Source organism: Strix uralensis, chromosome 6 (assembly GCF_047716275.1).
Source record: "Strix uralensis isolate ZFMK-TIS-50842 chromosome 6, bStrUra1, whole genome shotgun sequence".
In the NCBI taxonomy this organism is placed as follows: Eukaryota; Metazoa; Chordata; class Aves; order Strigiformes; family Strigidae; genus Strix; species Strix uralensis.
The window spans coordinates 28090496-28116465 of record NC_133977.1 but is presented as its reverse complement, the minus strand read 5'-3'; the positions used below and the strand labels follow the sequence as shown (position 1 = coordinate 28116465).

The 25970-nt window shown below is 53.8% G+C and overlaps 2 protein-coding genes across 2 annotated transcripts; one reads left to right on the top strand and one right to left on the bottom strand.

Annotated features, from left to right (window-relative positions):
- Positions 1-798: 798 nt before the first annotated feature.
- Positions 799-21109, top strand: ARPC2 (actin related protein 2/3 complex subunit 2). The gene is made up of 10 exons (XM_074873483.1): positions 799-976; positions 10945-10979; positions 12002-12114; positions 14140-14185; positions 14750-14936; positions 15372-15465; positions 17686-17812; positions 19085-19185; positions 19580-19680; positions 20668-21109. The coding sequence occupies exons 1-10, from the start codon at positions 903-905 to the stop codon at positions 20690-20692; spliced, it is 903 nt and encodes a 300-aa protein (XP_074729584.1). The 5' UTR covers positions 799-902; the 3' UTR covers positions 20693-21109.
- Positions 20900-25897, bottom strand: AAMP (angio associated migratory cell protein). The gene is made up of 11 exons (XM_074873482.1): positions 25776-25897; positions 25282-25434; positions 24753-24872; positions 24457-24596; positions 24198-24342; positions 23966-24049; positions 23611-23726; positions 23116-23219; positions 22529-22619; positions 22067-22221; positions 20900-21800 (listed from the first exon to the last, which is right to left on the bottom strand). The coding sequence occupies exons 1-11, from the start codon at positions 25861-25863 to the stop codon at positions 21725-21727; spliced, it is 1272 nt and encodes a 423-aa protein (XP_074729583.1). The 5' UTR covers positions 25864-25897; the 3' UTR covers positions 20900-21724.
- Positions 25898-25970: the final 73 nt, after the last annotated feature.

The window sequence follows — 25970 nt, the reverse complement described above, 5'->3', positions numbered from 1 at the left end:
ACAGTTTTCAGTTGCTTGTCAGTCTTAGGGGTACTCCACACTTTTGGGGGACCTCTCTTACCTGGGGGCACCTGTACAATTGTAGGGCACCATTATACCCCTGGGGCGTCACCACGGATCCAAGCACATTCCTATTCCCTGCGGATACTTCCAAAGTTTTGGGCAGCCCCCCAGCTCCAGGGCACCCTCACAGCCCCCCTAGGGTGTCCCCACTCCCTGGGGGCACCCCACCCTTTTGGAGCACTGTAACCCTGGAATCATCCAGTTTGCAGGACACTCTTTACCCCTGTGTGCACCCCCATATCCCTGAAGCATTCAATGTTGTGCAGACCCCCACACTCTTGGGCACAGGCAGTACATACTGGGACACCCCTATATCCCTGCGGGCACCCCACACTTTTGGGGACCTCCTGTACCCCAGGAGCAGCTCATATCCTTGGGGGAGCCCTACACTTTGGGGGACCCTCTTACTGCAGGCGCACCCCATATCCCTGGGGGCACCCCACACTTTTGGGGACCCCCATACCCCAGGCGCACCCCATATCCCTGGGCCAGCCCCCAACTGGGGGGACCACCCCCACCCCTCCAGGGTACTCCTCTGCCCGTGCCCCACCACATTTAGGGGCACCCCCGGCGCACCCTCCTTTCACCCCCCCCCCCATTCCCCCTCCCGCCCCCGCCCGCGCCCCGGTGGGCGGGGCATCCCGTGACGTCACGCGGGGGCGGGGGCGGGCCGGGCGCGCGTGCGCCGCCGCCTGCCGGCTCCGCCGCGGCCGGAAGTGACGCGCGGGCGCGAGAGCGGAAGCGGCGGCGCAGGCTCGGGCGGGTCCCCGGTGCGCGCAGCGGGCTCGGCTCCCTCCGGCCTCGGCGCCCTGAGAGCCGCTCCCCTCCCCGGCACCGACATGATCCTGCTCGAGGTCAACAACCGCATCATCGAGGAGACCCTCACGCTCAAGTTCGAGGGCGCGGCCGCCGGGTAGGGACGGCGGGGGGGGGCCGGGCCGGGCCTGACCGGGGCGGGGACGGGGGCGGCGGGGCCGGGCCGGGCCGGAGCCGCGGACTTGAGGGAGGGGCAGGGGGTGTTGGCTGGCGGGGCAGGGCTGTGCCAGGCGCCCGGGCAGAGGGAAGGGCCCGGCGGGTGGTGCCGGTGTAGGATGGGGCTGAGTGGGGCTGGGGGGGAGCGCCGAGGCAGGATGGGGACCGGGGGATGGAGGGACTGGGCTGGGAGGGGTGGTGACAAGGCAGGACGCGGGCTTGGAGAATGGAGGGGTGGCACTGGGGTAGGACGGGGGTCTGGGGAGTGAGGAGGGCAGAGGTGGGACAGGGTGGGGGCCGGCGGGGTGGAAGGGCTGAGAGGAGGATCGGCGCTGGACGAGGGTGGTCTGGGCGGGGGTAACTGAGCTGGGGGCGGTGGGGTTGATCAGAACTTGGGCAGAGTGAAGGCCTGGGGATGAGGGAGCAAAGTCGTACAGCAGAATTGGAGAGGAGAGCAGGGCTTGGCTGGGTGGTTAGTGCTAGGGCAGTGTGAAGGCCTGGGGGAGGAGGAAGGAGCTGGGGGGAAGGTGTTGGAGATCGCAGTGTTGAGGCGGGGTGAAGGAGTGGAGCTGGAGGAGCAAGCCAGGGCAAGGAGAGAGTTGGGAAGGGGGGAAGGTGGATTTGCAGGGATGTTCGCTTTGCGTGAAGCAGCCTTCATCAGAACGGGCACAGCGTGGTGCCAACGCCAGTACAGAACGTGTGGGGGAAGCTGAAGAACAGGAAGCCTGTGTGTGGAGCCGTGGCCTCAGCTTTTTGCTTTGGGGGTGGGGAGCATATTCCAGCCTCCCCCCCTCTGCTTTCCCAAGCAGGAGGGGTGCAGGCCCATCAGTCTGCCACGGCCCCTGGTGCCAGCCTGCTGGGTGTTCTGGCCTTGGGGGGACTGATTTGCACCTGCGTCTCTGGCTGGAACAGTTCAGTCCCTGGGGAGCCAGTGATTATTTTACTGTGAGTGTTGCACCAGGGCTGTTAAGGTGCTTATTTGAGCACAGCCTAGCTTAGAAGAGAGTCCCTTCGTATAAACGCCCTTAACTGCTGCTGAGCTACCTGTGGGCTTGCTGTGCTGTCTGCACCGGGCACCTTTGTACGGAGACAAAGCCTTGAGAAGCAAAGCATGGTGGTGTTATCTCTGGGGTGGAGCCTGCCCTGGCACCTCAAAGAGCAGGGCCCAGGCTGCTCTGGGAAGGGACCCCCAGGCAGGTGCCTTTATCTGTGTCACCTTTTTCTCCAGTGGTTTTTGAAGCTCTCAGCCTTTTGTGTACAGAACTTTGACAGAGGCCATTTCCTCTGCTTTCCCCTCTCAGTTGACTTCTTGTTCAGGTTGTGGGTTTTGGTTTTTTTATAAAATAACCTCACAGGCTGCACTGCCTGGCGGGATAGCCAAGCTGCTTGCAGGCTTTTTATTCTTCTTGAGCCTGATCGTTTAATGCAACAAGTTTCCCCAGAGCACAGGCACTGCACTGGGAAGAGAGAGCTCCCGGATGACTGCTATGGTGTTGCTGCATCCATTAGAAAATATTACATGTACGGAGGTTAACAGTGTGTGTCAAAACCAATCATTCATCACAAGTCCATACTGAGGCACTCTTCCTGCTGGAGAGAGAAGAATGTGCATGGATGCCTGTGTTGGTGTAAATGTGGAGGTGTCAGTCTGTGGGTTTAAACACACCTTGAAACCCCAACTCTGTGTGACCAGAGCTGGGGTTGCTCGCTCTGCACCAGCCTTCAGGCCCCCGAAGTTTCCGTTTCACTGTACAACGAAGCCTCCTCACTTCTGCATCAGCACACTTGCCTGGCATACTGATTGTTCCTAGATCAATTTGTAGTGCGGCTGGTGGTGCTCTGCTTCTGCCTCTTACTCATCTACAGCATGTTCTTTTCTTTAGATGTGCCTTGAGTGTGTTGCTGAAGGAGAGGAAGTTATTTACTTCTGCATTTTCTTCTGTGCTTGTGCTGGGGCCCTCCTGTTCAGGCAAGCGCAGGGTGGAGACAAAGGTCTGAGATGTGCGGGGAGGTGTATATTTTTTTCTCTTGGTTTCAAGTCTTTTAGGGTATGGGTGTTATGCAGTGTTTATTCACATGAAATTTTTTTCCCTCCAGCCACAGTTCTGGGGTCACTCCTGTGGTACTGAGCCTGAAGGCAGGAGGGAATTTCCTGTATTTCACTATTTTGGTGATGGTTTTCCCAAGGTGTGTCTAGGGGACAGACACAGGACAGTCGGGACAAGGTCAGGCCTTGAGGGATTCAGTGACTGGGAGGAGTGAGTCTGGACACTCGGACAGAGTTGGGTTTGCATTATTTGCTCTAAACCAAGAGTGAGGCAGATGCAATGCACAGATTTGTCTGTAGTGGTTGTCTCGGAGCCAGGTGTGCCCGATGGCTTCAGCACCAGCCTGGGAGTTGGGCAGGGCAGGGCTTGTTTCCAAATCCTTTGCCAGAGACTTGTTCTGTGACGTGGGCTGTGTCGCTCCCTTCTGCTTCCCGTGGCCACACTGGCCATGATTCAGCAGGCTCCTGCAGAGCTTTCCTGGGCCATCAGGTGAGAGACACTTCATATTTCACCCTGTCATAGAGAACTAGGTCACATTTAGAAGTTGGAGCTAATAACTGTTTGTAACATTATTGCTGTATATTATATGTCGAAATCCGCTCTGTGTGGAGGTCACATCAGCTGTCTTTGGAGTTCCCGGTGTAGAAGGTGCCTTGGCAGGGCTGCAGACAGAGATCAGCACTCGATGTAGGGCCTAACCTGTGTCTGAGTCCTCCCTTGACAAGATCCTTGGCGCTTGGCAGCATCCACCAGTAAATAGGGTAATTCCAAACTTAGTTTGTTTTTGTGGGCAAAACATGGAAATCTCACCTCCTTGGACAGCTACATTGAACGGTATTTAGATCAAGGTGGTGACAGGTAATGGACTTCAACGCATCTGATTTTAATTTATTGAACATTGTAATTTCTTGTTTTAAACCAATCACATTTTTAAATAAAGGCCTAAAGCTACCAGAATCTGTTGAAATAACTTGAATTAGGAATTTGCTGCTGAAACTTTCAAGCATCAGACTGCTGCAGTGGGGGAATACCTGGTCAGTATCTGGGAGAAAGTGTGTGAAATGAGGCAGCTTGTGAGCTTTTGTAGGTGTCAAGAGAATAAACTGTTCCATAAGCTTTTGACTAATTCGTTTGGGATTGAGAAGTTCCCTGGAAGCTGGAGTCACACTCAGGTTTTCCCATTTCTGACAGAAATGCAGTGTGAGGGAATGAGCTCTACCAGTTGGAAGATTTTGTTTCTCATCATTGCTTCTCTCTGCTAACTGTACAGACAGGAAAAAAAAAAACCACAAACCATTTAAGTGTAAAACATTTTGATGATTGTCTTCTGTGTCTGGTGAATACTCATTCTGTTTAACACACAGGGAGGAACCGCCTCCCAAAACTGATTTGCTATCCAGTTTTGTCCAGCTCTAATTTAACTGACCCCAGTGAAAGTGGCTCAGGGCTTCATTCACAGGGTTTGGTTTTTCAGCCGTACATAGCTTGCCCTAAATCACCAGTAAATTAATCATCTATCTCAAATTGTTACTTCGTATTTGCCCACTGTGCAAAAGAAAACAAATTTGCATAGCTGGGGAACAGCATGCCTTTCCCCTTGGTTGGGGGTGAAGGGAAGAGAATCTCAAATTAAATTGTTGGTTTCTTTACAGCCTTTAGTAGGTACAAATCTGCAGGGCTTCTTGACTAGTAGCTACATAGGAAAACAGCTGAAGCTTGAACTTCCCTGATGTAGAGCGGTTCCTGTGAGTTGGTTGGAGAGCTGGGCTGAAGTTGCACCCGTGTGCTTTATGCTATTTCCCATCTGCGGTTGCTTTGGTGCTCGTCAACTGCAGAGCTGAGTGCTGGGTGAAACCAGGTAGCTTGAACTTTGTGTTTGTGATGTGATGTGCGAAGTGAGCTCATCGTGGAGAGACTGAGGAGTATCTGGAGGCTGTCGGTCAAGCTGGGAGGGTAGAGGAGCTTTGGGTCCTGCTGGACACCACTGAGAAACTCCCCGCTGGAGTGGCTGTGGCGATCTGTGGCTCCAGTGCTTCAGAGGAGCAAAACGGCCCCACTGAAAACAGAGGTTGTTCCTCTGCCACCCCCTCCTTCTTGCTGACACAGGCATTTCTGTGGCTTCAGGGGAAATGGGATTGGGGAAGTGACCTAGGTTAAAATTAAATAGGCAAAACTGGGTATTTTTAGCCCAAATGAGTTTCCTCATCCCATTCATTGTGCAAAGGCTGCTCACCATGGTGCAGTCAAGGAGCTGGGATCAGGTCTCCCTCCTTCAGGAGCAGTGGCAGGTGCTGGCTCAGCGTCCTCGCAAGCCCAGCCTGGAGCCGCACATCTTCCCCTGCACGATCTCACCTGCTGAAACTCGATCTGCCTGACTGAGGAGTGCTTGGGCCCTGCCGCTGTCAGAAAGCAGTACCCTTGGGTTCGGCGTGGCACGGGCAGCTGTAGTGGTGAACCTTGGCTGTCTGCATTGACCGAGCGTGCTATAGGTGTTTGAGCGCGACTCCTGGTCTGCCACAGCACATCTGGCTTCAACCACCGGGGAAGGTGACTTTGCATTAATGGTGGACCTTGAACCACCTCTGCTTGGAACTAGGCAGTGCTCTGCTTTCGAGCAATAGCGCAGGGAACAGGAGGGAAGAGCAGCCTGGATCTGCAAAGTGTTAGGCTTTTGCAGGTTGTTCTGTCATCGCTCCAGCCTCAGTTTTCATCTCTGCTGCCCCAGAGGGGCCTGCTCCGTATTATCCTCTGAGAATGGGTCTCACTGCAGCCACCGGTGCTTGACACCAGAGAAAAGTAGGTATTGGTCGTTGTACTAAAGAAACACAGTGAATGGTGTGTGCAAAATGAGGCTCTTCCCCGAGACCTGCCGCAGCACTGGATCACTCTGGCGGGGAACTGCAGGCTGCCTGCCCGCAGCTGGAACGGAGGTGCGCAGGGCAAAGGCTTGGCTGGAAGCGGAGCTGCCTGTACCTGTGTGCTGCAGGACTGGCCCGTGCTTTGTCCACTGAGAATTCCAGCACCTTCTAACCAGCCATCCTCCTCCAGACTGCCCTGCCTGCTGCGAGGGAAGAAGCTCGAGCGCAGAGGGGTCACCTAACGGAGAGGGGAGAGTGAGCTCGTGTGGGGGCTGCCATACACTGCTTGGCATTGCTCTGACAGAGCACTCCCCCTCAACTTTGTGGTGGGTATGCTGCCAGAGCTATGGGAGCCCTTTGCTTTCATACACTCCCGCAGCTTACACAGAGTAGCTTTTGTTAGCTGAGCAGGGCCCAGGAGTGGAGGAACTGTTCAGATAATTTTAGACATTGCTCATAATTTTTTTATTGGGGTGACCTGTCTGTAGCAAGAGCCTGCAGTCTGTCACTGTATCTGGCTCTCTCTCTCCAAACTATGTGTTAACTCCGGTGATCTGAAAGCTCTGCTCAGAGCTTTAAGCTTTGAAATATACCCCCTTTCTTTTTTTTTTCCCCCTCTCCTCTGGGGCAAGAAATGAGAATATCTGCATGCCTGCAGCTTTTAAAATAATTGCCATCCTCCTTTATTGGGTACAGGCGTTAACTGTGATGTGGGAGATGCTTCAATACGGTTGTCAGCCAAGTTTGCATTTAGGTCTGTTTAATACAGAAGATGAGGGCTCTGTATAATTACAGTCTTCGTTCTTCTGTTCTTAAATTTGTTGTAACATATGGCTAAGAGCCTCCGTGGCCTGAGAATGAAGCGGGGAAGTTTGGAATTTGTCCGAGTCAAAATTAAGGAAATGCTGTCAGAAAAAAAGATTTGCTGTTGCTCTTAAGTGCTTGCTGGCGTCTCTCCATGGGCACTGTGGCTCTTCATGGATGTTCTGCCGGGGTGAAAAATCTGATTTGGAGCTGGCTCTGTATTAGATAGACAGAGAGTAGGAGCCATTTGGAGATGAATAGGAGGAATGTGGGCAAGAAAGCTTAAAACCTGTCAGGGTCTTTTATTGTTACAAGCAGAGGGCAGATGGGATTTGGTGTGGATTTGACTTCAAACCTGATAAGTGTTATCAGAAAATGGACTGCTGTTGCTGCTTGGAACAGCCGCCATTTTAGCGTCTGAGTTCAGGCAGGGTTTTGCAGAAAGGTCTGGTCTTGGATTAGGTGTTTAGTGCAGAGGAGCCATTTCAGTTACTCCTGGTATGAGCTGGTTCTGATGTCCATTCGGGGCAGAGGGTAGCAAACAGGGAAAAGTTGCTGGAGGAGGTTATGGTTCAGGTAGTGGTGGGGGTAAGGAGCTTGCAGGGGTCCTGGCAGCTCCGCCTTGGGAGCGGATGGGCTGTACAGTCTGAAATCCTCCAAGACTAAGCCTGGCTATGCTGGTTCTCAGAAACTTGAATCTGGGTGGAAGTGAGCCCCAAACGAGCTCTCAACTGCCCAGAGCCCCGCTTCAAAGTAAAATTCGAAAAGGATGCCTGGGATTTACAGTCACTCTGCACCAAGCTGCTGAACTGCCAATTCTCACCATGAGTGTGGATGGATCTCATCACAGAGGCAGGGGACACTGGAGCGTGCTAGACCAGGCAGAGCTCTTTGGGATCACACCACTAATCTGACAGTAACTGGTACCCACCCTGCAGCAGCACAGCCCCAGTCCCAGGCCTGCTGTGCATCCCCTGCATCCTCACCTGTGTGAGAGCAGGATGGGCTGGCACGACTAAATGGGGAGAGGACGTGCTGTGCCTCCGCAGGGTGTTCAGCATGTCCCTGCTGCTGCTATTTCTGTTGGTGGAAGTTGGGGTTGGTGGGAGGTCGAGGGGAAGTGATCGTGTGTGTGCGAGCTGTGGTACCATTGCTCATCTGGAAGCCGCAGGAGGCTGAAGGTAAGAGCTCCTCTCTCTTCTGCCTGGGGACTTTTTGATGGCGGAACAACAATTCGGGTAGCAAAAGGGGTGATTTTTATGTTGTAGAAACGTTTTAAGTAGCCAGGATAGTTTTGGTGAGGTGAGCCAGAGAAATAAATAGAAGCACTTTAGACTTTGGGGTTGTAAGGCTGCTGAACTGTGAAGAACTAAGAGAGCTCACTTCGCTCCCAGCCACGCTTCTGATACCCTTCCCTGTCCTCCCCTGGGCTGGGCCAGGCCTGGGTTAGTTAAGTGTGTGCCAGGCGAGGTAGAAAAACCACCCTGCGGTAGATGACAGGGCCCGGCGTGTCTGTGAGGAGCTCTGTATGCGGCTCACGTGAGCGCTCGCTTCACTGAGGCTGTTCCGGGAAGCGGTTGAATATGCAGCACCCAAAGTTCTGCCCAGTTACCTGCTTTTTCCTTAAATATCTCCTCTCCTCGCCATCCCCAAGTAGAAGAACCGAATCACTTGGGAAATCAGTGTTAAAACAACTTCTCTAAGAAATCCATGCTTGCAGGATGAAACATTCAGAAATGGGGCCGTGTCAGCTGTAAGCTTTTGTGTGCAGAACAAAGGCTGTCGTGCAGAGCCATTAACTGACTTTGGTTATGTAGTCTCACACTGCTTCTTAAATAATGTGGTGAGTGATCTTCCTGCCATCCCCTGGGGTACTGGGCAAGTGAGCAGGGAATTGTCCTTCCTTGGCAAAACCACTCCAGCGTGCTGGCTGTCAGTTGCTTCCCTGGGTGGCTCACAGGGAGGTGCTGGGTATGGAGGCTCTGCTGGGAGCTGGGACTCCGGGAGGCATCAGCTCCGTGTGCGTGGGGAATGGGGTTTGAACGGTGTAACTCTGAGAAGACAGAACAGAGGTTTAAGGATGCGTCCTCTTTAATATTCCTAGCTCTCATGTGCCTGACTGTGCTATCTTTAAGGCTTCCTACGTAGGTTTCTTTTTTTATAAAAATTTATACTGCCATCTACACTGATTCTCAAGTCTGAGTGTGGTGCTCTAAAAGAAGAATACGTCTGCATCGACTGACCAAGTGGGATCAGTGGGATTTTCTTTCATCTCCGCTCTGAGCAGTCCTCACTGCGCAGAGGTGACTTGGATGCGGCTTGAGGAATTGCTCCCCTTTCCAAGCACCTGAGTTGAACATGCAGCCAGCAATGCCCTGTGAGCCTCCATCTCAGGCCCATCTGGGAGGGGAAGATGAGAGCGAGAGAGGTCGCAGGTAGTTGGCACAGCTTTTAAACTAAAGGACCTGCCTTGGGTGCACTCGCACTGCTTCTTTCAAGTACGTGGTTTTTATCTTCAGCGATGCAGCACAAAAGACGGAGCCTCTCCAACCTTCCGACAGAAAGGACTGTTGCTTTTCACAACTAATAACTTTCAAGAAGTAGTGACACTTCATTGTTTCCGCTTAAGATCTCTGGCCGGGGGTTAATTCCTCCCTTTCCACCCGAGTAAAATGTTGTTGACCCGGTGCATGGTGCAGGATCGTTGCTGTTCAGTGCCTTGGTCTCCCTGCATTGCCCAACTGAAGTTTGAGCACATCGTGGTCATTCCTGGCTTCCAGGAGTGAGACTGTCTGCAGAAAAGCTGATGGAAGAGCAGTACTTTGTGCTGGGGAAGAAAAAAAATCATTAAAACCTTTCCAGAGTATGCTGAGGGAAAGTTGATACCGAGTCATCGCTTCCCCCACCTTTCTCTGTGTATGTACCAAGGTGTAGCCGGTACCCAGCAGCATACCTGTGTGTGGACAGAGCAAGTTCTGGAAAAAAGGTTGAAGTTGGTCTCTGGGCAGCGGCAGCATAGTTGAGACTACAAGGCTGCCCTCGATAAGCTGGCTTTAGTTTGGGTAGTTATTTCAGTATGTTGGTTCAGATGGACACGTAAAAACTGTTTTAGAGGCTAGATTTCTGTTAGCAGCAGCATTAGCCTGTGCTCTGTTTAATATCAGCCGCTTTTGAAAAATAAGTGAAGATACGTTGTGAAACAGCAGTAGCAGACTGGCATTTTTATCCTGTTCTCATTTTCCACCCCTGCTCTCAGCTGTGGAGGTACCTTTGCATTGCTCCCTGTTGGAGAATGACCTATTAATACCTGTCCTCTCAGAGCTGCCAAAGCAGTTACGCAGTGCCAGTCCCAACAAAATCACTTTTCAGAAGCGATTAGATCTTTCACGGGATCCTAGTCTTCGACAGATCTTGGACAAACTGGCAAACAGGATTTGTTAAGATGCTGTTAAATCTCCATACCCACAGTGTAAGACGTGATGTGCCTTTGGCTTGCAAGGTGCTTTTGTTGCTGATCAGGGATCCGAAAGACCACTCTGGGAAGTGTTACAGCAAACTCAGATCTACAGTTTTTCCTGCAGAGGTAGCTGGCATCGTGTTGGGGTATTTTGGAAGGTATGTGGTGAGACAGGTTGAAACGCACATCTGGAAAGTTTCCTTCTGTGGTTTGTTCCTAGCCCTGAACATGGAGAAGGGGTCTTCTCTGCGGGCGAGTTCAGAGAACGCGTTTGCAGAACTGCTGTTGATGAAGAAGGGGGCACTGCATCAGAAAGGATGCTCAGACTTTGAGTCCCTTCCATGAACTGGTATTGCAGCCTCAGTCCCTAAACCTGTATCGTAGCGGTTCCGTACAAAGAATGCGCTTGTTAAAAGAGACTCCTTAGTAGCTTTCTCAGTCATTTCTAACTGTAAATCTGTGATCTCAAAATCTATTAATAAACTACAAATAATAACAATCTCTGCCAGCTTCAAAGCCTATTTTATATCATCTGGGGTAAAACTGGTGCTTATAAGAGCAGGGAGAAGTCTAAGATCTCTTGTTGAAGGTTATCTGCTAGTTGAACAGCAGGAGATAGAAGGGTTTTCAGGTAGAGCTGCTTATGAGAAATAAGGCATTGGAGATTAATCCTCTTTCCTTCACAGCTTGGAAGCTGCTGTTTGAGTTCTCATTTACCTCCTTTGTTGTCTTTGCTTTTTAGAAATAAACCAGAGGCAGTAGAAGTGACGTTCGCAGGTAAGCTCCACAGCTTTCTTGGCTTCTCTGGAAAAAAGGGCTGGCTCGGTCTGCCCACAGTTACACCTGGTGTGCTCAAATTCACCCAGCACTACTGCAGGGGGGAGGAGAGCCATGCAGGGGCGGATGGTGTGGACACCCTGCAGCATCCTCAGAGCTGGGGCTTTGTTGGCTGCCCCACTGTTTTCGCTGTCTGTCCACCTTCCCTGGGACTTTCCCCACAGCAGCGAGTTCAGTGGTGACAGCGCTTTGTTTGGTGTGTGCGTGCTACGTAGCTCTTCCCTTTTACCTCACCTGTTCTCCAGTCCTGCCCCTGATGCTGCTTGTTGTTAGGTCTTTAGCACCATCTGGTTTGGGTTGTTAGAAAGCTGGCTCAGGGTGACAGGCAAGATGAATTCATTGTGTGAAGTTTGCTCTCCAGGATGAGAAGTGCCAAGGAAGTTCAAGTGTTCATTCAGCAACTGATTTTTTTGCTTCTTTTATCAAGAATCTGTGTAAGCTGCAGAGCTCCATGGGGAAGTGGAGCTTGCTAGCTAGCTGGAGGGTTGCCTTTCCCTGCCTCCTGCCCTCCCTACCTGTTCTGTAGTGAAGTGGAAGCTGTCTCAGCAGGCAGCGGCTGAGCTGCCTTTGCTGGCAGAGATGTTTTCACCTCCAGGCTGCAGCTCTGGCCTGGTGGGCATGTCAGTCACTTTGTGCTGGCTATCCAGAAGGCTCCTGTCTCTGCATGTTTGTATTCTTGTGCATTGAACACAAGCAGATTTGCCAGGGGTGCTAAATGACACTAGACTACAGCTTTCTGTGATGGACAGGCATTGAAACTGCTTCAGGCCTTTGAATGATAACAGGTCTCCTTACATGACATTACCACTTTTCTTAATTATGGATTTCTTTCTTGGTGTATGTGTGAGGGCTGGAGCAGGGAGAGTGTTGCTTTATGCGGTTCCTAGAACACGTAGGGAAAACCTTCCTCAGAAATAGAAACTGGTTCCTGTTCCCTCACGTTTCTGTTGCTTGCTTCATAGACTTCGATGGAGTCCTTTATCATATTTCAAACCCTAATGGAGACAAGACAAAAGTGATGGTCAGTATTTCTCTGAAATTCTACAAAGAACTCCAGGAACACGGTGCTGATGAGGTGAGTGAGCATCTCTGGGCCTTGAGCCTATAAATACTGTTAGCATGGGCAGTGTCCTTGCAATGTTGATGGATCTAACCTCTAACCCTTAGAGAACCATCTGTGCTCTCATCTCATGCTGGTCAAAGGAGCAGCCCTGTGCCAACCCAGAGCCCCACTTTGCTGGAAGACATGGCAAAGTGTGTTCACACTCTCCCATGAATAAGAAGTTATCGTGTACGGCCCTATAGCCTGAAAGGCAAAAGGCACTGCTAATTTTGAAAGTCCAAATGAGAGAAAGGCCTGACCATATAGAAGTAGTTTCCCTGACTGATGTGCTGAGCCCACGAGTGAAGGAAGGCACCAAGACAAATCCGGAGTCCCATGGCACTGCTCTTTTGACTCTAACCGCACTTGAGAGCAAGTGATGGGCTCCTGCTGTGTGTGCAGACCGGTTCCCTTTTTGCTGCTGCTGTGTGAAGCAGCAGGTTCAGTTCCTGTTGAATGGGCCGGGGCTTCAGAGGGCCATTTATGGTAGAAAGAAGGAGCCTCTCTGAGCTGTGGTTGGGCGGCGAGGCAGGAAGTGTGACTCAGTTCCTGAGTCAGTTTTCAAATCTCCGTGTGGTAGCAAATGGGGTTCACCCAAGGCTCTTCAGCAGGCTTTTGCCCCTGGGTGTCTGTCCTTGGAGGAAAACAAGGAAACTGCTCCATGAGTTTATTGTGAGTCTGGTGAGAAACATGTGATTTGAATACAAAGTGAATTCCTATGACTTGCTGCAAGACCTGCCAAAGTCAGAATAAATATGACTGAGTATCCTGCTTTCCTGGTTCATGTATGCAGAGCTTTCTAGGAGCGGCACTACCCGCTGCTGAAGGTACTGCTGCTGGCAAACAAGAGTCAGGCAGCCCAAATGGTGGAGCCCTCCCAGCATGTTTAGCAAGGACCAGTACGGTGTGTGATCCCAAGAGAACCACTGTGGTGGGCGAGCGGCTGACACCACTGTTCACCAGCCGCCACTGCGGTGGTGGTGGAAGGCAGCTTCCCAAGCTTTTAGAGGAAAATGGGATCTCTGCAGGACTGCCTTGGGAGTGCTGATTAAATAGAAATTACACTTCTAAATCACCAGTTAGCAAACTGTTGCTTTCTGTGCTTCCCTGAAGATGATAGAGCTTGTTTCTGCTCCGTCTTTGGTGAAACCCCACTGTAAGGAGCACAAAGTGGGGTTCATCTTTCTAGGCCACTGCAGGGAAGCAGGCAGGCTCTCTGCTGAGAGGTGCTTTTGGCATGCAGACAGCCCGTGCATCCTCTCTGCCTGGTAGTGGGTGTCATCCCAGGAGGGCCAGTTCTGTCACAGCGTTGTTGTGTTCTTCTCTGTGAAATACCTCCTGTTCCCGGCCCCCTCATTGACACAGAGCTATGGCTCAGTTGAAAATTGCCATTGATGTAAAATTCAGCAGTGATTATGTTTGAAGAAAGGTTTTTGCTGTGCTGTAGGCGTCTCTGCTTCTGGGAGGCATCCAAGCTGCCTGGCAGACTCCTCTCCATCCCCATCTGTGCCATAGGTTGAGACAGGACAGGCGGTCACCCGGCCATGTTGCTCCTGACCCCTGCTCTGAACTTGCCTTCCCATGAAGAGAGGGATAGGGCACGCTTTGCATCAGCCTTTGAATGGGAAGAAGTGTTGTAGCCCTCAGATCTGTTGTGTTAAGTTCTGCTGACAGTTCTCCTTTGAAGATGTGAGGTGTATGGAAGGGGTTCTCTTCCACGCACAAGTTCAAGACTAGCAAGAACTTAAAAAAGTTCCAGTTTTGAGTCCTGTCCTGCAGTGCATTACCTGTCAGTGGGGTTCAAGGAGCTCTGCCTAGAGCAGGAGCAGCCAATAAAACTAGAAGCTGATTACTTAATATTTGTCCAATTTCACTTAGACTAGAGGGAGGCAGATGCTGTAATTTGATACTTCTAAATGGAGACTGAACATGGCCTGGGCTGTGCAGGAAGAAACAACTCTGATAGCTCTTGCTCTCAATGTTTAATCTCTTTCCTAGGTATTGAAGAAAGTCTATGGAAACTACTTGGTAAATCCTGAATCAGGTAACCCTGCGATAACATTTACACTCTGTGTGTGTGAATGCGATTCCAAAATTACTTAAGTTGCCTCAGAAATGCTCAAATGAGGGCTGCGCTTCAAGAGCTTGATATCTGGGGCTCTCTGTACAATGAGTTTAAAAGGTGGCTTGGGTACGTCAGGGCTGAAGTAGCTTGCAGCACAAGCTGTAATTCTTGATGCAGCCCTCCTCTGGGAAGCCTCTGTTCCTCACAGTTGGGGTCTTTGTTCTTCTCAAAGACGCTTTGAGACACAGGAAAACCATGGTTACCTGTGACAGCATCTCTTCCTACTCACTGCAGAAACTTGGGAGCAGCTCAGCCAGCACGTGTGTCTGGGAGCTCAGGAAGGAGCCCCAGGAGCGTTGCCATGGCCACGCACCAAGGTCAGGCGTGGCTTCTGGTGATGCTTGGAGTGGGAAGAACTCACACCTGGGGCTTCTGGGGGGGCTTAAGACAAAGGTGGGACTGTAGGTGTCTCTTTCTGGAAAATGTGTCTGGCTTCATTAAGGCCGTGCATAATTATTAAGGTTAGTGGCTGTCCCTCCCCAGGTTACAATGTCTCTTTGCTGTACGACCTGGAGAACCTTCCCGCAGACAAGGATGCTATCGTGCACCAAGCCGGCATGTTGAAGCGCAACTGCTTTGCTTCAGTGTTTGAGAAGTATTTCAAATTCCAGGAAGAGGGCAAAGAAGGAGAAAAAAGAGCTGTCATCCACTACAGGGACGATGAGACAATGTAAGTGTTCAAACCAAGCAGCACAGGGAGTCAGACAGCTGTCCGTATGCTCTCTGATCCTGCGCGTAGCTGTAGGTTGTGGTGGAAAGTCAGGAAATCCTCCTGCTCCATACTTTGGCAAGGTAATAAGGGCCTGTCTTAGGCTGTCAGAAATAGCCAGTGAGGGTAATGCTTATCCCTCGGGCTGCAGGGATGTTACACAAGAGTCTCTGTTAGTGGTAGCACTTGTGGCTGCATGCAGAAGAGGAACTGGCCACTCCCAACAGAAATGTTTTGCTCCCTGTAAATACTGTCTCGAGGGAGGGGAAATTTTCAGCAGTTGGCCTGTGAATGGTTATTGTATCTACTTGACCTTGTCATGCAGTTTCTCTCTCATCCAGTTGTACTTCTTAGCTCCCGTTCACAGCTGGTTTTTCCTCTCTCGCCCACCTGCAGGTACGTTGAGGCAAAAAAGGACCGTGTCACAGTTGTGTTCAGCACGGTATTTAAGGATGACGATGACGTGGTGATCGGAAAGGTGTTTATGCAGGTATGGAAACTGAATTACAGGGAGAGGGTCTGGTCCTCGATTCAGATGCCTTCTTGCTTGAAGCAGTGTTGCTAAACAAGCAGATGTTAGGCTGAAGCGAGCTCATGGGCAGTTTAATGCACGTAAATCCTTTGCAAGGCTCCAGGCTGCACTGAGATGGAAGAACTGCATTAATAGGCATAGACGGTATATTTTTTTAATCCAGGCTCTTGCACTGGCATCTTTACTGTCAATTGTTCATACGGACAATCAAATATATTACGTGTTACAGATGAGAAACACCACGATGAATACCAGTGTCCACTCTGAGGCCCTGCAGTGCAGCTAGCTGTGGTGTAGGGGTCACCAGCCAGCTGAGTAGCTGGTGGGGAGGCTGTAGAGGAAGGAGGAGTGAGACGATGTGCCGTGCCTGGGATAGTGCTGAGAGTTGTCTTCACCTCAAAGTTTGTTCCTGCTAATGTTCAAATGCTGCAGAGGGACTCAGCAGCTCAGTGTGGCTGCTCTCACATGCCATGATGGCTACCCTTTGCAACTGCCATTTAGCCAGGAAGCATTCAGAGGCCCATAGTAAACATTTTGCATGTCTGTTAGCAACTGTGTGCAGCCTATGGAGGTGGAAACATTTGTTTATAGCTGAGGAAGGCTCAGTGCATGCTGGTACGTGTGTTCATCCATGGTGTTGGCCCACCTAGCTCACCTTGTGTTTGCTGAAGCACCTGGGGAGCCTCCTGCACAGGCATGGCCATGGAGCAGGGCCCTGCAGGGTGTTCCAGGGATAGAGGGGCTTTAGCCCATCCATTCAGGGGTGCCAGGCCGTGCTGCTGACAGGCTCACGGACAGCAAGTTACTGGCCCAGTTTGCTGGATACCAGTTTACCTGTGTTGGGGGTCATTAGAACAGGGCCTGTTGTGATGGGAGTCTTACCTTGCAGCTCTGCTCTCAGTGTTCTTTAACTACAAGCAGGGCATCTGCTCTGGATTTGAGTTTTTCCCCACCAGCATATCCCACAGCCTGGAATTCAGCTTTTAAAACAGAGGCGGGAGGTGAATAAAACAGAGTTTGTGAGGCTCCTGGGGAGGTGGCAGAGCTTCAAGTCAGTGTCTGTCCCAGAGTCTCCATGTCCCAAGTTCTTGGATTTTACAACAACAAACCCCGCTCCTGCCCAGCCACAAGAATTTCCACTCTGAGTCACACTGGTTCCTTCCCTCCAGCTATTGCTCTTGCATAACGCAGCCCAGTCAGGCATGGTGGTTGCTCATCTGGGCTCTCATGGAGAAAATCTGACCATTAACTAACCAGTGAAGCTGTGTGAACGATTTCACCCTCTGGCATAAACAGGCAGAGTGCAAGCTAAGCATTTCATTAAGGAAAACCCAACTAACGTCTTGCTTCTCTGAGAGGGGCACAGATGCTCCTCCCCTTCTCAGGGTGAGCTGTGCTCAGAAAGGAGGAGAGGCTAATGGTGGCTGGTGATGTGTAGGTTGGGCTGGGGTTCAGTGAGGCAGAGGGGAGGCTGCCTTGCCTTGGGGCAGGAGAATGGCGTCTGGACTTTCCCAGCCCTGTGTATGCAGAGCCAGTTCATTTCATGTGAGGTGGGGGTCATGCTGCTATCAGAGAGGTTCCCTGGCAGAAGGGATTTCCCTGCCTGGAAGTATGGTCTCAAGGTGTAGAGAAGTGTTAGGAGGAGCAGGCTTCACACATGAGCTTCAAACCTCATAGATGCTTCTTTATGCCTGGGCAAAAACTCCCTGGGGGAGATGCTTTCTCAAACAGCAGAGCCTTTACGCTAAGTGCGATGGAGATCTCACAGCCCTTTCTGAGAATTTCCTTTCCTTCGGGGTGATGGGTTGCTGCCCACTTTCACTGAAAGCATTGATGGTGTTGACTTTTGGGCAGGAGCTGTCGTGTCTCATGTGCCTGCTCAGATTGAGGTATCCCTTCCACAAAACACCCATGGCAGGAAGTGTGACGCTGAAAGCCACCCCAGCTGAGGGGCTGTGCTAGGGCCGCACGTGAACCTGAGACAGCCAGGCATTTTGGTCTGGTTTTGCTGGGAAAAAGGATTGTATTCCAGAGGTTTGGCCTGATGGACTCAGCCCATTCAGGGAAAGCTGGGAAACCTGCTCAGTTGCCTTGTGGGAGTGGGGAAAACCCTATTTGCTTTCACAGTGTGTTGCTGGAGTGTCACAGTGGGACTCACCTTCGCTTTGTCTTGTTCAGGAGTTCAAGGAGGGTCGCCGGGCCAGTCACACAGCCCCACAGGTGCTTTTCAGCCACAGGGAGCCACCCTTGGAGCTGAAAGACACAGACGCAGCCGTTGGCGACAATATCGGCTACATCACCTTTGGTAAGCAGGCAGCTCAGGCCTGGGGATGCTTGGGGATGTGCTGTGTTCCTGCTGCTGCATGAAAAACAAAAAGGAATTCACCTTCCCTGAGTGTTCAGGTGGGGCTGAAGGGACTCTGTGTTGTCTGCCTCCTTTGGTGTGTCCCTTTGCTGTATCAGCTCACCTCAGCTCTGCTGTGGGCAAGAAGGCGTGGAAGTGGACAGTGAGCCATTTAGTGTCTGCCTGCAAAATAAGTTCAGCACCTGGGAGCAAGGGAAGGGAGGCTTTGCTGTGATATTGTGGAAACTGGAGGTTTCTTGTGGGGAGGTTTCAAGTGAGTTTGTCCAGCTGCAGGCACCTGTGTAGTGCTTGACCAGCAGAGGCAATCAGAGAGCAGGAGCAGGGCAGCAAGTTCTTCTCCAGCTCTTCTTTGCTCTGGACCAAACACCTCCATCTCTGATGAGCCACTTTCCCCTGCCTGCAGAGGTGCTGGCCAGCAGAGTCATCGCTTCCTCCTGCACAGCAATGCTGAGGGCTGAGCTGAGGAGTCCAAACCCTGACCTGTTCAGAGGGAAAGGTCTCTCCCAGAGAAATTGAGGGTCATGGTTGGATGTGCCATTAGGGTCTCTCGAGCTGGCATTTCTGCAGTTTGGAGCTCAGAGTCGGAGCACAGACACTGCAGGGGAAGGTGAAGTTAGCACTGCCCTCCTCCCATGCTGGGAATGGTGCCTTGAGGTTAGGGAACCTCGTCAGCTATGGGAGGGCTGTTTAAGGGCAGCTCTGGGACAGCGAGTGAGACTTCATTCTTGTTGAGACGAGATTGCCCTGTTATCTGATCTGACAGTCCCAGGTGAGATCATCACCCAGACAAAAAGGTCTTTCAGCCCTTGGATCTGGGATGCTTAGCACAGCACCAGCCTGTGGAAAGAGCGAGCCCCAGGGCCCCTGCCGTGACCAAGTCTGGCTCTGTCACAGGGCCGGTAAGCTACCAGGCAGGGGTCCACAACTGATCTCCAGATCAGAGGGCAGACTGGATCTTGAAATCAGTTAAGCAGCCTGGCCGACCTTGTCTGCCTCCCAGCTCTCTCCTCCGTTTTCTCCTCCCAAGCACTGAAGTAGCGTCATGCAGTTTTCTACAGTGCCGTCATCTCTGGGCACTTGGCCTTGCCTGCGTCCTCCCGAGTGCACAGCTGTGTCCAGGCTGGTGCGGGAGACATGCGAAAGTGCTGCTGAGCCCCGTGTTTAAAATCACAAGTGCTTGGGAGTTATTAATATGTCACCCTCTTCTTTCAGTGCTGTTCCCCCGTCACACCAATGCTGCTGCCAGAGACAACACCATAAACCTGATCCACACATTCCGGGACTACCTGCACTATCACATCAAGTGCTCGAAGGTACTGAGGGGACGGGGCTGGGGGATACAGGGTAGCTTCAGCCCTGGTGTTGCCCTCCCCAGTCATGCAGTGGTGCAAGTGATGCATCATCACCTTCTCCCTGCTCTTTGGATGCTTCCCATCCTACTAGTGAAGAAGGATTTTTCCCTTTTGGATCTGGTTTCCTTTCTTCCAGGGAACAGAAATGAGGGTAACTGTCAGAGACCTGGCTTTGACCAGGGCTCAGGCAGCAATTTTCACTGTTGCCTCCTGAAGTCCCCTCAGCATTGTGGCTGTGCCTAGCTAGGCGCTTTCCCAACAAGGAGCGGAAAGACAGCTCCTACCCCATGTCCTGAAGTCTCAGCTATGAAGACAGGATCTTGACATGTCCCCATTTTGTCCTATTGAAACGCAGGCCTATATTCACACACGTATGAGGGCAAAAACATCGGATTTCCTCAAGGTGCTGAACCGTGCCCGTCCAGACGCAGAGAAAAAAGAAATGAAAACAATCACGTGAGTAGCAAAGGGGGTCTCGGCTCTCTGGACTTCTCTGCTAGCCATGAGCTTGCTCCTTCTCAGCTTGGCATACTCCTGTTCGGGGAGGACTGGGGTGCTGTGAGGGTGACCAGACCAGGGCCTGATGTGCTGGCACCCCATCTGAGAGAGAAAAGGGGTGTTTCATAGTGAGGTGCTCACCTAGGTGCCTTGAGGTGAAAGACTGGATCAGGGTGTGTTGGTCTTCCAGGACCCCTGTGCTCCCTCCACCACACTTGCTTACTGCCTCGTGTGTCCTTCGCAGGAGCTGGGTCTCTGGCAGACCCTGTGCTGGCAGGTCCTTTGTGACAGAAGGTCGTACATGGCGCTGTGAGCCCTGGTGTCTCCATTGTCCCCCTCCCCGAGCCTGTGGTGGTATTCATGGGGCTTTTCCCATGTTGTATTAAAGCTGGCTGATGGGCTCTGGGGGCAGCTCCAGCTCATGGGAGAGAGTGGCCAGGTCCTTCCCGGGGGTTTGTGGGTGCTGGAGCAGGTTCCTGCTGCCCGGTGTGTCTGCAGCTCCTCAGAGCCCCTGGCTGCCCTTGGTCAGCAGATGGCTGGGGCCAGGAGCACTCCTGGGCCACCACGGTGGCTGGCTGACTCCCTCTTGTGAGTAAAGCAGCCCAGAGCAAAGTGTGTGGAGAGCAGTTCCATGAACATGTTTCCCTCAGGTCCTTTACCCTCTGCTGATCCCAGAGCCCCTTGCTGTCCTTTTTCTGTGCATTCTGACATGTCCCCCGTGCGTTCTGCTCTGGGGCAGTGGGCTCGCCCCCTTTGCGAAAGCCACCCCCTCCCCACAGCCCTGTGACGTGGTTTTGCACCCACAAACGCCTGTGAGCTCTGAACCAGCAGTGCCTGGCTTTGAGCTCAGTGCAAGCGTGTGCCCCACCAAAAGCCCCGTAGCCACCCTGGGGCACCCCAGAACAGTGCTGGGGGCTGTGCTGACCTCTCTCTGCATCCTTTCAGGGGGAAGACGTTCACAACCCGTTAACGCCAGGGTCACTGAGGCTGCCGTGGAGGATGAAGGTTGGGGCACTTGCTACCCGATAATCGTAGCTTTTAATGTTGCACCTCTGTGGGCTCATAAGGAATTCAAGCAATCGGGGTCTGTTTGTACGACAGTTTGGGGAGTAATCTGCAGAAACGAGCTGTGCTTGCGAGGACTCGATCGTTCCAAGAAACAAAACCTTAATTCCAGTTTGATTGACTTAATTTCTTTTCTTTTTTAATTTTTTTTTTCTTTTCAAGCTGTTTCGCTTTGCAATATGTTACCGGAAATAAGTTGCAGTATTTCTTATGAGAATAATGCAATATTAACTTGTTTTCTTCTGAGTATTTGAGTTCAAAACTCCTGTATCTGAAGAAATACTGTTGGGGTTCATTAATAAAGGAGATCTTTCTATCTTAAGGGGCTGTGGGGCTTTGGCTTGTCAATGCATATGGCCTTGCCCTGGAAGGGGTGGTTGGAGTCACAGGCACAAGGGGGATAATTACTGTATCCCAGAGCAAATTACTTCTGGTGATCTCTGTCTTGGGGCTGAAGTGGGGGTGAACAGCCTCTTGTGTTAGGGAACTCCTGGGCTGCACAGAGCTGGATTCTCCTACCCTCAGTTAGCAATCTGCACCCCTCCCTCCTACCGGACCCTCTCATTCCCCCTAACAGGGAGGGCTAGGAGGGGGATGGCTGCCTCCACCCAGACCAGCATAAAACCATCTGCCATTGATCCTCAGGCCATGGTTGGATGTTGGGGAGATGCCTGAGGAGGGAGGGAGCACAGCTCCCCAGGTCCTCTTCCCCCCACCAAGCAGAGTGGATGGCATCCAGTTAAGTGAAATAATTTATATAATTAAAAGACATTTTCATACAAAACCCCAGGCTGGGCCCCCAGATGGTGAGGGCAAAGCAGGGCAGGCTGGAAAATTACAAAGCACGCACTGGAGAAGGGTGGTGAAACCCATCTCCCTCCTCCCTCTGTACATGAGCCAGCGGGCAGAGCCAGGACACCGTCCCTCAGCACTGCTCCTAGCGATCAGGGCGCTGGACGCAGAAGACTTTGGCTTGGTGGTCGCCAGAGGTTGTTACCACAATGGAGGCATCCCTGGGGGGAGACAGGGCTCAGAGATGGGGCTGGGGGCTTTGGGCATCCCTCACCCAATGCCCCTGGCCCAGCTCTGATCTGCTCTGCTCCCCCTTGAGACCCTCAACTCTCCACCTGGACCTGGGTCTGTCCCCCTACCTTGGGACCAGACCCCAGGGGCACCCAAAAGAAAGGCAGCTCATGATTCAAGTTTCTGAGGCTGGAGGCCCCTGCTGCCCCTGCTCCCTCCACCCAGCAGGGAAGGGGTGTAGGGCTTCCCCCCTCACTTGTTGACGGCGAAGTCAAGGATTTCGGCTGAGTGCCCTCGGTACTCGCTGATCATCTTCCCAGAGCGGGCGTCCCAGAGCCGCACAGCCCCATCCAGGCTGCAGGTGTACACCACGGCCGAGCTCTCCTCCCACAGCAACTGCACGATCCCTGACTGCGGCAGGGGGAGGCCACAGGGTGAGCACTGGGGACCCCCAGCAAGTCTCAGCTCCCCCTGCATGCCACACCCCCACACCCCCCCCCCCAGTGTCATCTGCCATCCCCACAGCTGCCAGCCCCCAGGGCCAAGCTCTAGGGCACATCCTCTGTGCAGGAGCTGCGGCTGCCTTTGAGGAAGCCCAGGGTGCCGAGGGAGAAGCACAAATTGGGAACTGGCCCCAGGAAAGCCCCGGGGCTCCAAGGGAGGTCTCGGATGGGTCCAAGGACCCCCCTAGGCCTAGGGATAGGGGGCAGGGCAGTACCTCATGTTGGCACTTATGCCTCAAGCTCTGTGTGGAGAGGTCATAGATAGCCAGCGTCCCGTCCAGGTAGCCCACAGCGGCCAGTGGCATCCTGCAGAGAGGTGAACAGGCATTACACAGGCTTGGGGGGAGCAGGGATGGAAGCGTGTGAAGAATCAAGGTTGAAGGCAAACTCTTTGCTGAGGGCTACAGCGTATTGAGAAGATAAGGGACAACCCAATGGCCGGAGCCATGAAACACCCCGATCAGGAAACCCAACAGGACAGCGAGAGTCAGCAACCAGCCCGAGGTTCGTGAGGGAGAAGACAACGTTCTGGTAGGAAAGATCCCCAGCAGCTGTGTCTGGAGGGTATCCCAGCCAGATAGTGGTCCATCAGGCTAGCCCAGAAACCTGTTGCAGGGAGGATCAAGCAGCTGGTGTCCCTTGTCCTCTGTGTCACACCCACATGACCCAGGATCTCAATAGCCAGCTGGGGAGGATGGAGGCAAGAGGAACGCAGCAGAACGAGTGCGAGGGATGGAAATGGATCCGTTTGTAACAACCCATGTAAGATCTAGCACCGAAGAGGGGCTGTCCCCACACTCACACGTTGCAAAAGCCCAGCGACTCCACTGAGTTGGACTCTGCCTCCTCACCCTCGCCGGCAGGGGCCTTGGGGGCCATGCTCTCCATCTTGAACACGCACACCACCTGGGGGGAGGGAGGCTGACTAGTCCCCGAGGGGAGGGGAAGGGGACCCCCAGTCACACACCGAGGTCCCCTTCCTTACCCGGAATCGAGCCTTATACCCCCTGGACACTAAGGCCTGACCCCAAAACCTCAGCTCCTCGGAGTAAACAAGGGGGGGGAACTTCCTTCTACCAGCCCAGCGGGACCACCCAGCTACAGGTCTCACCGGTAGCTGGGAGGAAGCCGTTGTGTTGGCCAAGGGCGCCTCCTGCTGGTTGCCAGTGGCCACCACAGGCTGCTCGGGGCCAGCAGAGCCCCGAACCACCCAGAGACACAGGCCTGGCACAGGACAGGGGCTTGGGAGGCCGGTCCCCCTGGGATCCTGGCTCTTCCCCCACCCACACGGACCCACCTTGCCCGTGGCAGAGTTGACCAGCTTGGCGTGACAGTCCACAGAGCCCGTCATGATCAAACTGCCATCCTGGTTGCTGGCCACACACGTCAAGGGGTCCTGGTGGCCATCCTGGCCTGGAGGGCGAGCAGGAGAGGCGTGAGCTACATGCGTCCTCCCTGCGGAGATCTGCTGGGCCTCGAAACCCACGCCCCCTGCAGCCTCCACCTTGGCCAGCTCTGCCAGCACTCCAGTGGCAAGGAGCACCCCCTGGCCTCGGAAGGTGCCACCTTGCCACCTGCACAGAGGTCAGAGCCCACTGGAAGGGGCGGTTGCCCAGCTAGGGAGCACCCCAGGTGATTATCCTCTTCCCTACCTTTCAGGACATGCAGCGAGGTTCCCTGCTTCAGGTCCCAGATGCGCATGGTCCCGTCCTCGTACCCCACCACCGCTCGCTTCCCTGGGTGAGACAGGGCCAAGCGGATAGAGCCAGAGATCCCCTCGTCCCTCCACCTTCTGCTCAGCACAGACTGGCAGAAGCAGGAGAGCAGATGGGGGCAGCGGGATCTGTCACAGAGTTGGTGACACTCCCAACCCCAAGGTCTCACCATCAGGCAGGATCCTGCCACATGTGGCTGGACACGCAGGGCCCTGGAAGGTTTTGCAGTCTCCACTGGGGATCTTCCACATCCAGGAGTTGCCATCAGCTGTGCCCGCCAGAAGGACATGGGCTTGAGGGTGCCACTCCATCCACTGGGCAGAGAGGGACACGCAGCGTCACGGGGGTGCTGTCCCTCCCCACCACCCAGCTGAGTGCCGGCTGCTAGCCCACCAGCTCCCCACTGCACTAGGGGTCCCACCGCTCACCTCCAAGTCCCCCACCTCGAAGGACCACACTTCTTCCTTGGTGTCCACCCGCCACACTTTGATAAGCCCAGACATGTCACCCGTGGCCACAAACACAGAATCGTGACTGAAGCCAGCACATGTGACCGAATCCTTGTGTCCTAGAGACATCAGGCGATAGAGACTGCTCAGACCAAGCTATGGAGGACAGTCAGGAGCCCAGCTCCAGCTGAGCATCGGCTGGGGAACAGCGTGTCTGGAGAGACATGGCTGAGAGGGGACACAGCCACTCACTTGGACAGCCTTGAGCACCTCACCTGAGCATTCGAACAGGAGCTCTCCGTCGCTCACACGCCACACAAAGGCCTTGTCATCCTCCCCACCTGTCACCGCCAACGTGTTGGTCTTGGGGTCGAGGCTCACGCAGAAAACAGAAGCTTCACAGAAGAGTAAAGAAAGGCTACATGGCTCAGACACCACTCACACCCCACCTGATGCTCCCAGGGGATCCAAACCCCACACAGCACTGGGTCTGGACAGGATGTCAGTGAGCTGAATTCCTGACCCAAACCAGTGAGAATCCATTCTTTCCATGGGGAAAGAGCAGCACAGGCTGTCTGCCAAGCTCAGGGCGAGCTGCCATGGTAGGAGGCTCAAAGGGCTTCTCTACCTGAGTAGAAACAATCCCAACCCAAGGCAGCCCTGAGTCGTGATGGCTGTCACAGGAATGGCTGAGAGATGGCAGCCTGGTAAGGACCCACTGCACCCCGTCACCCTGGAAAAAGCCAGGGTGGAAGCAGGCCCCGAGGGGGACTCCAGCTGCTGCTGCCCGTGCTCACCGCTCACCCGAGTGGAGGGAGAACGTGACCTCGCTGTCGTCCTGCGCCTCCATGCCATCCTCCACCCCCTCGTCATCCTCTGTCTCCCAAGCCTCAGCGTCGGGCTCTTCCGCCCCCTCATCGTCAAAGTCCACGTCCTCCATCTCGTCAGCCAGGTCATCTGCAGAGGGCGAAGGTCAGGACGCGGCCCGCCGCTTGCCGGGCTCGGCCCTTCCAGAGCAGGCGGCTACGGGCACGGGGGGACCTCGGGGTCCCCCGGGGACGGGGCAGCGGGAGGTATGCGCGATCCCGTGGCCGGCGCGGCCAGGAGACCCGAAGCAGAGGAGCCGCAAAGGAACGGGGCGCGACGCGGGGAGAGGCCGCACCCCCGGGGGAAAACGGGCCGGGACCCGCGGCCGGGCCTGGTGCTGGGGCGGGGCCGGGGCGGGCCCGGTGCCCCGGCGGGAGGCCGGAGCCCCCGCAGGCCCTGCCTAGTGCGCGGCGCGGGGCGCCCCGTCTCACCCGGCCCGGGCGGGCCCAGCTCCACCACCTCGATGATCTCCTCGTCGCCATGGAAGCCCAGCGCCCCCGGGCCCTCGGCGGGCTCCATGCCGGCCTGCCCGCGCGCCCCACCCCGCCGCCGCCGCTTCCGCCGCTGGCCCCGCCCCAGCCAATCCCCGCCCGCCACCCTCCCGCCTCAGCCAACCCCGACTCGCG